Source organism: Gracilinanus agilis, chromosome 6, assembly GCF_016433145.1.
Source record: "Gracilinanus agilis isolate LMUSP501 chromosome 6, AgileGrace, whole genome shotgun sequence".
NCBI lineage: Eukaryota > Metazoa > Chordata > Mammalia > Didelphimorphia > Didelphidae > Gracilinanus > Gracilinanus agilis.
The window spans coordinates 31,784,280-31,798,363 of NC_058135.1; the positions used below are offsets into that span (position 1 = coordinate 31,784,280).

General features: G+C 38.2%; 1 protein-coding gene across 1 annotated transcript in view; it reads left to right on the forward strand.

Moving 5' to 3' along the window:
* GC (GC vitamin D binding protein) overlaps positions 1 to 14,084 on the forward strand; it is an 82,304-nt gene that overhangs the window by 13,964 nt on the left and 54,256 nt on the right. The window contains exons 2-3 of the mRNA XM_044680310.1: positions 13,021 to 13,090; positions 13,727 to 13,859. Of these exons, the coding sequence (XP_044536245.1) occupies positions 13,021 to 13,090; positions 13,727 to 13,859 (203 nt within the window). The remainder of the gene's footprint in view (positions 1 to 13,020; positions 13,091 to 13,726; positions 13,860 to 14,084) is intronic.

The window sequence follows — 14,084 nt, forward strand, 5'->3', positions numbered from 1 at the left end:
GAGAGAGAGAGAGAGAGAGAGAGAGAGAGAGAGAGAGAGAGAGAGAGAGAGAGAGAGAGAGAGAGAAGTGGGAGGCAAGAAAAGGAAATAGAGATCTAATCTAAGAGTCAGGAGGATTTGGATTCAAGTAGTTCATTTTCTCAAAAACTGATTGTGTTGTTTTGGGGGCTTGAGGTGAAACCCCAGAGTTCGAGAAGGGTACCTTTTGCAAGGATGCAAGACTCTGAAACTTAGATTAAAAATAAAAAGAGAAACATTAATTTAAAAGGTAATGTTGAATCTGGCCAGGAAGACAGCATAGGTGGAAAACTGCCTCCTAGATAGAACATTATAGATGGAAAGCTGTTCCCAGATAACATCAGTTCTGGGGTCTTTAAACTCTTTACAACAGTGGAAACGTGAATCTGTGCCATGGTGAAGACGTGACTCTAGAGTGGTATGCACTAAGGCATGGGTGGGTGGAGAGATTTGCCTGATGACATAGGGAGTGACCCTCATAGTTTAGAGGACAGATGGATGTCTGAGATACAACTTGATGATATCAAGGAGGTGTATCTCTCTGTCCATCTAAAGGACAATCCAAGGAGTATAATTCTCTCAGGGTCTCATAGGAGTTATCAGATATTTGGGGTTAAGAGTCACAAGGATAGAAGGGAGCAAAGGAATTTCCCTGTTTATAGTTTGCCTGAAACACTTCTATAATTTTGGGGGTATGATGTCCAAGCCAGTGTGACACTATAAAAGAATGGAAGTTACAGAAGAGCAGAACTTGGATTGGGGTGGAGGGAGTTCCTCACTTGTAAATCCTTAAGTTAATGAAACCATAAGTACACATACACATTCACATTCTCACACTCACGCACACCATAAATTGTTCATTTAACTGTATACTGAAAACTGAACATTTTTTATCTCTGCGGACTGTATTAGTTGTTCCCACATGGGTATGATTGCATCACACTCTTAAAAGTGGTCTCTGATATTCCAAAGAGGCTCCATTGTGTATTTCTGGGCTTGATAAAATCAGTACACTGTCATCCCCAAGATTTCATGGAAAACCTCTTCCTTTCTAGGGAATCTCTCTTCCTCTCAAATGCTCCCTTGAATCTTCTCCAGCAGTATGTTAAACACACTTTGATACATTATCTGATATGCACTCAACAGGAAACTTTAATGATGAACTCCAAAAAAACCCCCCAAAGCAAATGATGATTATCAGAGGAAGTCCTGGAGTGAAACAGATGGGCTGATAAGTTACAAGAGCAAGGAAGGACAGGTAGACAACCACTTGGTCTCTACTGGTATCCTCAAAATGTCAGGAGAAAATGAGGGGTTCCGGGTTAAGATGGTGGCAGAGTAAAAAGCAGCTCTTACCTCTCCTGACTGAAACACACAGGACTCCTCAAGGGGACATAAAAACAAGTCCAGACGAATGGAGGAACCCCACAACAGGGTGCAGCATGGAAGGTAGATGGAATCGGGACATTTCCATGCTATAAAGGGGTGAAACAGCTCTCACTAAATTGGGGGCTAAGCAACCCCCCCACCCCCTCCACAAACATCACCTATAGAGCCAAAGCCAGCTAAAAAGAAATAGAGCAAGTTTGGGGCACCCATCGAGTCATTGGCAGCTCCAGGGCCTGTTCCTGAGAGCAGCAAGATTTAGGTCCCCAAAAAGCTAAAGAACGAGCACGAACTCTGAGCGCGGGTGTAAAGAGCAGGCGCAGGCAGACATAGGCGGGAGCGAAGGCTCTGAAACCCTGAGTGGGGAACCAGTGCAGACGAGTATCAGACTGTGGAAGCAGCGCCCTGAGACTTGTAAAGAAACCTCCGGCAGAGGATCAAGCAAGGGGGTCCACCAGGGGGCTTGACCTTGGAAAAAACCAGACCTCAGACCTTAGGAGCCAAAAGACCGCGGACAGACCCTGAGCACAAGGATAAAGCTGAGAAGCTTCTGGGCTAATGATGGCTACCCAGACTCAGGAAGTTCAGAAGAGAAAGATTAACAACAAGAAAAAGAAGTCTTTAACACTCGACAACTTTTACACAGAGAAAATCCAGACAACCGAGCAAACAGAGGAGGAGAACAAACAAGCAACCGGACCCTCCTCAAATAAGGAAAACTCCTCACAAGCTATGGAAGAGTTCAAAACTGAGATTTTGAGGAAGATGGAAGAGATCTGGCAAGAAAATAACAGTTTAAAAGGAGAAAATGAGGAAGGACTCTAGCACATTGGGAGGCTCCTCTTTGAAGAACTTTTGGGAAAACATGCTCAAGAATTCCAAAGAATGGGCAGACTGGCATAAGTTGTTAACTAACTGCACCATTGGAAAGAATATAAAAACTGAGAAGATCGCATATCCATTGAGAGATTTGAGTTGAGGATCTTCTTTTTGCATCACATTCATTTCCAGATATACGCCTCCCCCAATTACCAATACTTGTAACACAGATGAAAAAAGGAAAAAGTATACAAAGACAATTTTGTCAAACTAAGCAATTGTTTCTGACAGTATTGGTAATGTTCAACGGCCATAGTCACACACATCTCCAGTGAAAAGAGGAAGGTATTTTATGCTATCCTTCTCAAGGGCCAAGGTTGGTTATCATAATTATTTTTATCTTCCTGTTCTTTTAGCTCATATTGCCTGAGTTGTTTATGTATATTGTATTTACCTATTCTGTATCACTTGTTATGGGTGTTTTCTATGTTTCTGTAAAATCTTAGGCTTAACTCCTTTCTAGAATTTTCCCAAAATTAATATGTACTCCTTTTAATATGAAAATTTATACACAAAAGAGAAAATACTCAACACAAAAGGCACTCAGAAATAAACATTTACTAAGAATTACTAAATAGTTATACTTTTCTAGAGAATGACTTAAAAACAAAACAAAACAAAAAACACTTCATAGGATTGCCAAAAAGACATTTCACCTCATTTCTGAACCATCCAAATAATTCCCTACAGTACCATGTCTTCTGAAAAACCAGGTTAGAATGTGGACTCGTCATCTTCTTTATCTATGGTAGACAAGACTATCATCTTCGCCAATGTATAATTATTCTCCTTACCACACAGTCAGCTTGGACCAAGGGACCTTGCACCAATGTGATCTTGTACCAATAAGGTTGCCTCGAAGACTGAACACATCTATATTAATATTACTATCCAATTACCTATAATCAGGCATCGAAACACAAGACTAATGAGGCACCTAGAGGGTAGGTCAAGCTCCCCTACTAGATGAGAGGAGTTACCCCTCCAGGCTTAGCCTCAAATAGTTATGATATAATCTCCAGATAGGGAAGGAAAGGGAGAAGACAGGTCATTTCCCTTTAAAAACCCACTGAGTCATCAGTTTTCCAATATATTAGCCAATGTAGGGATTACTTCATCATTCCCAAAGCTTCCATGTCTTTCAGCACAGATCTGAAGAACACAGGATAATGATGTACATTTTCCAAGGCTCCTGTAACATTTATATTCATTGTCCCTTCATCTTGAGTTGGAAAAATTTGTGGGAAACAACTTCTCTGACAAGCCTTGTTTGACACAGCCTTCTCTATTGGACAGATAAACAACCTGAGACCTACATGTTTCAGGATCTAAGCATTTTGACCAAGGTTACATAGGTAGGAAGTGCCAAGAACTAGTGATTTCAGGTGCTTTGAATCGCATGTGCTATAGTGAGATGAGTCCGCCAGGGACTGGAAAGGGAAAGTCACTAAGATAAGGACTTTTCTCAATACATCTTTGTGATAGTTCTTAAAATTAGATTGGCAAAAATCTCTCATGTTGGGGGATTTGAGGAAAGCCAAGGCAATTTTAAAAAGACCATAGTAGGGGGCATCTGGGTGGTACAGTGGCTAAAGTGTCAGGCTAGAGAGGACCTGGCCTCAGGCACTTCCTAGAGCTATGAGACCCTGGGCAAGTTACTTAACGTTGTTTGCTTAGCCCCTGCCCTTTCTTAGAACTAAGGAGATAAGGAATTTTTTTTTTAAAAGGACCATCATAAGGCAATACGAAAAACTAAATCTGGTTTAATCTTTCATGAGACTAAAGCAATGTAGGGCATGATGTTACAAAATGTAGTTTAATGAATAAGATAGGCAAACATTGTTGGCCGATCAGGAGAATTTAGAGGATAGTCTCTAGGTTCATGCAATATTTACTCTGATTGTGTCAAAGTCCAGAACACCCACTTTGTAACCAAAGGTCATGAAAAGAGATATTTTTTTTTAGTTCACTAGCAATTCCTTTAAAATATACTTTTAAAAAAATATATGAATCAGAGAGAATTCAAATAGTGTCAAAGTAGTAATCATTAAATACTGTGCAATTAACATGAATGTTTATTTCCTTTTGTTAAAGAGTGGAAAATACTTCAAGCATTTGTCCTTGGCCTTTAAATCTGTATCATTTTTTTGATCCAGCAAACTATATCAAATATGCTTCTTTCCTAAACGGGGTCTTTGGACAAGCTTGAGAGATAAAGGATGCAATATCACCCTCTGTAGGTCATTATGACAATAATGGTTTCTAGTTTTAATACTTATCTTCCTTTCATCATCAGTTCATCAGTCTGTCTGTCTGTCTTTCTCTTTCTCTCTCTTTCTCTCTCTCTCTCTCTCCCTCTCTCTCTCCTCTTCTCACAAATACATGCAAACACACACACACAAATAAGTATATAGATCCAGAAGTCTAAATACACTCAATCACTTGAGATCTTGACACTTATACTAATTTCCTTCTTCACAATACTCGGTGGATAAAAAAAAATCTATATTAAATTCAATGAAGCAATTTTATTAGTGGTTAGATAGGGCCTGAATTTGCTTGATTTCAAAAAATGCCAACACAGATGTTGTGATTTGGCCAAAGTCATACAACCAGCATCTATCAGAGGATGGGACTATCTACTACATGCCACATTTCTTATTTATGAATGGTATTTTAAATAATTTAATTTTTATTTTAAAAGCTGTTTAAAAAGAATATATGGGTTCCGGGTTAAGATGGCAGCAGAGTAAAAAGCAGCAGCTTAACCTCTCCTGACCGAAACATACAGGATTCCTCAAGGGGACATAAAAACAAATCCAGACGAATGGAGGGACCCCACAACAGGGTGCAGCGTGGAAGGTACATGGAATCGGGGCATTTCCATGCTATAAAGGGGTGAAACAGCTCTCACTAAATCGCAGGCTGAGCAACCCCCTCTCCCCCCCCCACACCACCTACAGTGCCAAAGCCAGCACAAAAGAAGTAGAGCAAGTTTGGGATACCCATTGAGTTATTGGCAGCTCCAGGGCCTGTTCCTGAGAGCTGCAAGACTTAAGACACCAAAAGGTTAAAGAACTCCTGTGGACTTAGAGCACAGACAATGAGCACAGGCGTGGGTGGAGACAGATGGAGGCACAAGCAAAGGCTCTGAAACCTTGAGTGGGGAACCAGTGCAGATGGGTATACGGCTGTGGAAGCAGTGCACTGAAACTTGTAAAGGAGCCTCCGGCAGAGGATCAAGCAAGGGGGACCACCAGGAGGCTTGACCTTGAGAACAACCAGACCTGAGACCTCAGGAGCCTAAAGAGCACAGACAGACCCTGAGCTTGAGGTTAAAGCTGAGAAGGTGCTGGGCTAAAAATGGCAGCCCAGAATCAGTAGGCCCAGAAGAGAAAGATTAACAACAAGAAGAAGAAATCATTAACACTTGACAACTTTTACACAGAGAAAATCCAGACAGCAGAGTAAACAAAAGAGGAGAACAAACAAGCAATAACATCCGAACCCTCCCAAAATAATGAAATCTGGTCACAAGCTCTTGAAGAGTTCAAATCTGAGATGACAAGAAAGTTGGAAAAGATTTGGCTAGAGAAATGGGAAATAGCTCTAAAGGAAATCAGGCAAGAAAATAACAGTTTAAAAGGCAGAATTTTGCAATTAAAAAGTGAGGCTCAGAAATCAAATGAACTGATAAGCAAACTGAACACTAGAAATGACCAGGTTGAAAAGGAAATTTGGACTTCATACTAAAAGAAATTATTCAGCAAAATTGCCCTGAAGTTCTACAACAATAGGGCAATATAGACATTGAAAGGATCCATAGATCACCCTCTACACTAGACCCAGAAAGGACAACCCCCAGGAATATAATAGCCAAATTCAAGAGCTTCCAAATAAAAGAAAAAATTTTACAAGAAGCTAGAAAGAGAAAATTCAGATAACAAGGAGCACCAATCAGGATCACACGGGATCTGGCAGCCTCCATGCTAAAAGACCGCAAGACTTGGAATATGATATTCAGAAAGGCAAGAGAACTGGATTTCCAACTACGGATCAACTACTCATCAAAACTGACTATATACTTCCAGGGGAAAGTATGGGCTTTCAACAAGATAGAAGATTTCCAAGTATTTTCACAGAAAAGACCAGGACTAAATGGAAAGTTTGATATCCAAACACAAAAATCAAGAGAAACATAAAAAGGTAAATAAGAAACAAAGGGGAAAGAAAGAAAACTCATATTTTTTAAACTTGCCTCTTTAAGGGTTTCAATAAGATCTAATTATCTGCATTCCTATGTGGAGAAATGCTATATATAATTCTCTGTAGGGAACTCTATTCACTATTATAGTATTCACTATTATAGTAATTAGAAGAATAATCCATAGGGAGAGGTTGGAATACTAAATGGTCTAAGATGATATGGGGGATGGGAAAGAGGGGGTTGAATAGTAGGGGACACCAAGAGAAACTTGAATGAATAAGAAAAATAGGATATTTTATTACACAAAAAGAGGGCATGCGAAGGGCAGGGGACAAATACTATTATAGAAAGGAGAGGAAGAGAGCATGAAGAAGTAATATTTAAACCTTACTCTCAGTGTAATTAACCCTGAGAGGGAAGAGTAGCTATATTATCCATTGGGATATAAAACTCTATCTAACCCTACTGGGAAGGTCAGAAGGGATAAACCAAGGGGAGCAGGGGAGTGGGGAGGTCAAAAAAGGGAGGGGAGAAGAAGGGGGAGGGAATTCATTAGGCCTTTAAAAATAAAAAGAGGGGAATAATAAGGGAGGGGGTAGAAAGGAAAGTTAATCAAGGGAGGGGATAAGGGATACCGGCTTAAAGCAAACCACTGGTTTAAAAGAAAACAGTGTAAGAAGAAGAGGTAGAACTAGGGGAGGATACAAAAATGTTAGCGAATGCACAACTGATAATTATAACTCTGAACGTGAATGGGATGAGCTTGCTCATAAAACAAATAGCAGAGTGGATTAGAAACCAAAATCCTACCATATCTTGTCTACAAGAAACACATATGAGGCGGGTGGACATACACAAGTTTAAGGTTAAGGGCTTGAACAAAATCTTTTGGGCATCAAATGAGAAAAAGAAGGCAGGTGTGCCTATTATGATTTCTGACAAAGCCAAAGTAAAAATAGATATGATTAAAAAAGACAGGGAAGGTCATTACATCCTGATTAAAGGCAGTATAAACAATGAGGAAATAACAGTGCTCAATATGTATGCACCAAGTGGTACAGCATCCAAATTCATAAAGGAGAAACTGGCAGAGCTCAAGAAGGAAATAGATAGTAAAACCATACTAGTGGGAGATCTAAATATTCCTCTGTCAGATCTAGATAAATCAAACCGAAAAATAAATAAGAAAGAGGTAAGAGAGGTGAATGAAGTCCTAGAAAAATTAGATTTAATTGATATGTGCCGAAAAATAAATAGGGACAAAAAGGAATACACCTTCTTTTCAGCTGCACATGATACATTCACAAAGGTTGACCATGTAATAGGGCATAGAAACATTGCAAACAAATGCAAAAGAGCAGATATAATAAATGTAACATTCTCAGACCATAATGCAATAAAAGTAATAATTAGTAAGGGCACCTGGACACGCAAATCAAAAACTAATTGGAAATTAAATAATATGATTCTCCAAAACCAGCTAGTAAAGGAAGAAATCATAGAAACAATCAACAATTTCATTGAAGAGAATGACAATGATGAGACATCCTACCAAACTCTGTGGGATGCAGCCAAGGCAGTACTCAGGGAGAAATTTATATCCTTGAGTGCATATATTAACAAATTAGGGAGGGCAGAGATGAATGAATTGGGTATGCAACTTAAAAAACTAGGAAGCTAGCAAATTAAAACCCCCCAGATGAAAACTAAATTAGAAATACTAAAAATCAAGGTAGAAATTAATAAAATCGAAAGTAAAAGAACTATTGAATTAATAAATAAGACTAGAAGCTGGTATTTTGAAAAAACAGATAAAACACACAAAGTACTGGTCAATCTAATAAAAAAAGGAACGAAGAAAACCAAATTGACAGTATCAAAGATGAAAAGGGAGATCTCACCTCTAATGAAGGGAAAATTAAGGCAATCATTAAGAAGGTTTTTCTTTTAATGTCAGATTTTGATATGGAAGCAGTAACAGAATTTGTTGAGAAGATATTTTAGCCAAGGTTTAAATGTTGTAACAAGTATATGATTTTTAAACATCATTGTTTATTGTTTTAAAATGTGTTATTAGAAATTATGGTACTCTATTTGAATGTGCACTGTGAATCTGCTATTTTGTAAAACCCATTTACACTCACAGAAAAATCTCAGTTTTTGGGTAAAAAAAACCCTTCACTAGTTCTAAGCTATATATATTTTTGAATTTTAAAACATTTTTTTAATTAGAGCAAATGATTTTTCCTTTTTCTCTTCTTGTACTGGAAGTACATATATAACCATTATTTATCTCTTTTTTGATTTTACAGTGATATAAGCTTGATAGAAATATATATTTGCTATAATGATGGATACCTGAAGAGCCTTAGACTTTGGGAACCTGCCATATATTGTTTAATGCCTCTCTGTCTGATTCCAGGAGAAGGGAATACAAGAGCCGTTAATAGTGCTAAGAAAGCACAAGGTCATGGAGGCTTGACTGAGAATCTGCAGGGATTGCGGAAGTCTATGCTAATACTTAAGGGCTTGAAATTGGGGTTTGAGTTCTGGAGTCCCAGTCTTTTCTAAAACTTATGGGGATGTGGATCCCCTCAACTTAAATTCCTAGTGAAGCACCTAAGATTGGTTATTTATTGGCTCATTTCCCTGAGAAGTTGAAGGCGAATCAGGCCAAAGAGAGACGTTTCCATTATTTCCCTCTATGTATAGAGAGAATGGCAATTTTCTGTAAGTCCTGGCCCTGAATAGGTAATAGCAAACTGCTTAAATCACTTTAATTGGGTCTTGATTCAAAGGCCTATTATAAGTTTATTTTCCTTACATTTTTTGCACATTTTACATTTCATTCACAAGTTAATTTTTTTTCTTTTTTTGAATTTTCTTCATTTTTTTTAATTATTTCTTTTGCCAAATGATTTCATGCACCCCCTTATCTCACTCAGCCATGTATCCTTGGCTGACCTCTTCAGGGGAATAATGTGTTATTTAAAATTTTCCTCAGCGGGGTGTGTGTTAAGTTTTTATAATCATAATGTCTGAATGATAATCTATAATGCAAGCTAATTTTTACTTCTTTAAAAGTAATCTCAGGGGGGTAATGTATAATTCTCAGAAGAAAATGTATGTTTTATAATCTATAATATAAAGTTTAAATTCTTTGAGAGTAATTTCAGGATAAGGATTGTGCCATCTCCCCATACCATGAAGATCCAAATTTGAACTTAGGGGTGCAGTTGATTTGAACTATGGGGAGTTGAATGAGTTGAATACATTTGTTTTGAATGTATACTCTTATGCCAATAGGGGACTGCCCCAAATTGGCTTTTTGTCAATGCAGCTAGCTTGTATCCTCTTTTCTTTTGGTTTAAGATCCACCAAAAAAGACCAGTCTTTTTCACTGGATCTCAGGGGGGTAACGTGTTATTTAAAAGTACTGGGGTTCTATTTGGAAGGATTGAGCCTCAATATAGTGTTGACAAACTTCCTGTGGACATGTGGGGGACCTTGGAACTACATTTCCCGTGGTCCAACAGGTTTCCTGTTTTAGATGACCTCTTCAAGGTGAGGGATGGCTTTAAATATTGGGAAGTGGTTTTGAACTTCCTCTTTAGTTACCTGGGTGCACGAAGGTACGAAAGGTAAAATGGCTGAGGCAATGTTGAAATAGTTTTCTTACAGGCAAGTGGTCAATTTATCTCTATTAGCATGGCTTTTATTAAAATACTATTCTCCCTTTTAATCTCGGGCTTCATCATTTTTAATAATAACATTAGCCATTCCCCCCACCCCCCAAGGACCCAGAGGTTGCTCCACACTTGCTCCGACTCTCACACCATAGGCAGGATGGAATTGGGGTGGTGAGCTTGTGCTTTGGTGGGAGTAATTTTGCCTTCTTTAGTGTGGAAATGCCCAAACTCTGCCTATCTTCAATGCTGTGCCCTACAGTGGAGCACCTTTGCTCTTCTGATCTTTGCTATTGTCCTTTTGAGGCACTTTATATCAGTCGATTGAGAGGAGAGGAAGAGCCTTGCTCTGGGGCCATTTTAATCTGAAAGTTCTCTCTTGAATTTTTTTCTTCTTATTTTAAGAGTCTTTTTTAAAGAAAGGAAGGAAAGAAGGAAGGGAGGGAGGAAGGAATGCAGGAAGGAAGGAAGAAAGGAAGGAATGAAGGAAAGAATGCAGGAAGGAAGGAAGGAAAGTTTGGAAATGTTATTAGAAGTACTCAGGTCCAAACTCCTTTTCAGTGTAGTAATCTTTTCCATAAGATCCCATATGTTTTTATCTCTACTGGAATATCCCCAGTGTTAAAACAAACAAACAAAAAAACAAAAACCAATTCACTATTTCAGGAGAGCTGTTCTATTTTTGGACAACTGTAATTTTTAGAGAATTGCTTCTTACACTGATGTCAAACTTAGTTCCCTCCTATGCAGATAGGTGGCTAGTAGAAAGAATGCTTGGCCTGAAGTAAGGGAACCCAAGTTCAATCCAGTCTCAGATACTTAATAGTTGTGAGAAGGGGTAAAGTCATTTAACCTCTGTGTCCCTCAATTCCCTCAACCTTAAAATGGAGATATGTTAGCACCTACCTCTCAGGATTATTATGAGTATTGTAGAAATGGGTCCAGTTAGCAAAGGTAAAAAAAAAAGAAGGAATCAAGCTGCAAGCACTAACAGGGAAGAGGGGAGTGAGTGGATGGAATTCTTTCTCCTCCCTCTCCTTGGCAGTTGCTACCTCTGATAACTGTTATAACAGAATTCTTTTCTGACCAAGAATGAAGGCTATTTTGACTTAGCTATCACAGGGCTAAATTGGCTGACAGAAAGAGAATAATCCCACAGAAATTAGCAGCTTCCACTTTTGGAAGTTTATTCTTTAAGCCCAAGATAGATCAAATGCTCGGGATGTCTTCTAACAACTTTCTTGAACTCGGGATTACAGCTATACTCAGAGTCTGTCCAGATGGAGATTTGGCTTAGGTAATGTATGAATTGGGTTTGTAAAGCCTGAAAATACAACACCTCACACCTCACAATCTTAACAAAGGAAGGGATTTATTAATTCAGAGAAACAGAGAAGGAGGGATAAATTCTAGGACTGAGGGTGAGGAAAACTATTTAATATCTTCAGGATATTGTCAGAAATAGCAATCCCCCTAGAGGGAAACTATTCCCCTAAATCCCTCACAGTCTAAACTTCCTCTTAAAACTAATATTGAGTTCAAGATGGTGAAGGTAGTCTTGATTGAAAATCTGTATTGTTTAGAGATTGGCTGGCATACTGCATATAAGATGTTTTCACAGTGCTCACAGCCTGGTTATAATCAGGATGGAGTATTCAGCAAAGAAACACTCTGCTCCCTGAGGTTAGAGATGAGCTAGCTGATAAGAAGCAATTCCTACCCATTTCAAGCCACCCAGCTCTCCCCCAAAAGTGAGTTTGCCAAGCTGAGTGTCCTGCTTTTTATACCTACATTCTTAACTCCCCCAACTTCCCCCTCTCCTGGAGTTTTGGGGGGGTACTGTGGAATTCTGTGAGGCAGTTCACCCCCACTTAAGATCATGCATGTTACAGTATCATTCAGATGAGATAATATTCATAAAAATGCTCAACATATATCATAAGTACATACTTCACAAATGTATGTTTCCTTTCTTCCCATACTTCTATCTGCTATTCCTTATTCTATTTTAAGAAAATTTGGAATGTCTGCTTCTTCCTCTATGTGATCTCCCTATAAATTCTGAAGATAGATATTGTATTTCTCTTTAGTCTTCTCTTGATGTACGATGTTTTGCCTTTTACAGAATTTAACTAAATGAAGTTCCATATCTTCTTTTGCCTCTTGGTACTTTAAGGGAGTTTGAAATATTTTTGTCATCCTTTGACTTTTGCTTTCTCAGGATGAAAGACAAAGTAATGTTTTATATAAAGCCAATCTGTCATCCTTCCAGTTAATTTAGTTGTCCCTTTCCCATGTTAGAATCTTATCATCAAGCACTATTCCCAAAAGGAACCTCCCTTTGCCTTTATACTTTACAGGCAGTATTTTATGAACCTTGAGAAACTTTGGTCAGGATCTGAATAGTAGAATAATACTTAGCACAGTTGAACAGGACTTTGCTGTAGAGTACTGACATTCAATGGGGCAAAGCCAGCTTCTTTCTCTTTTACACACACATATCTATGCTTCATGTCAAAGCCCTTCATCAGGGCTCTGAGGTCCAAACACCCAGTGAGATCAGATTATCTAGAGGAATGGTATCTTTTTCTCTCCTAGAAAAACTGCACTGACTCTCATGCTGACTTCTATGACTTTCCCACACTACCCCAAATCAACTAAATTCTTTCCTGGGGAGAAAAAAATATCCTATTTCTGCTAATCAGAAATTCCAAATTCCTTGCAGTGAATAAACAACTTTGTTGCCTCTAAAAAAGTGTCATATATATATATATATATATATATATATATATATATATATAAAGAAGGTGGTATATACAGATTCTCTTGTTTCTTTTTTTGTAGGACGTGATTATGAAAAATCTAAAGTCTGTAAGGAATTCGCCAATTTGGGGAAAGACAACTTCCAATCATTGTACGTATAAAAGGGTATACTCACTTGAACATTATACCTGCTCTAATAAGGATTGGTTGGTGTAGTCAGAGATAGTAGGGCCAGTCCAGTAATTTTAGTGATCACATTCAGGAAGTAATTTAAAGACAACAGAATATCATTGTTTTTATAACATCATATTTTAATATAACTTGAAATTCCCACCTTAGATTATAGAGACAGAACATTGTTTCCAGAAGGTCAAAGGTAAAATATCTTTGTTGGAATAGACACTGGTCCCAAATCAGTTACTGGTTTCAACCCTTTGGAACCGGAGGCAAAAATTTAGGAAATAAAATATATTCAGAAAAGATAAATGATGGCAGGGAGGAGAAGGAAGAAGTTTCTAGAAGCAAAAAGCTTTTGGTTTGGGGTGGACAAAGAAAGCAGAAAGAAGACATAAAATGTGCTTTTTCCCCTAATATAATATGATCTAAAAGAGGAAGTCATTTGAAGTAGTCTCATATTCCTCACTTAAGCCATGAGACTGACAATTTGGGGTTAAGGTGTAAGAGATTTTTTTGAATGTTTATTTCACCATGATTTATTAATTATAAGTGAAAGAAAAATCTTTTTTAATAGTGGATAGTCTGAGATGTCCATGTCTTTGTTCCCCAGATCATTTGTTCTATACAGCAGAAAATTTTCCAGTGGCACTTTTGAAGAGATCAAAGCCTTAGTGGATGAAGTTGTCTCCTTGACAGAAGAGTGTTGTGATGTGAATTCTGCCCCTGACTGCTATGATACAAGGGTAGGTCATGGTGACTGCATGCTGCTATAAGTTCTCCCCTTAAGAACTAAGCCTTTGGAGTAAGAAATGAGCAAATGTGAAGGCTCTAACAGCAGGTAACAAACTTTGATCATTGTATTTATTAAACACTAGATTACTATGGTCATTTATTCCTATGTACTGTTTACATAACCTATTCCAAACATTCACCATTCCATTTCTTAGCCAGATTGTTTTGATGATTAC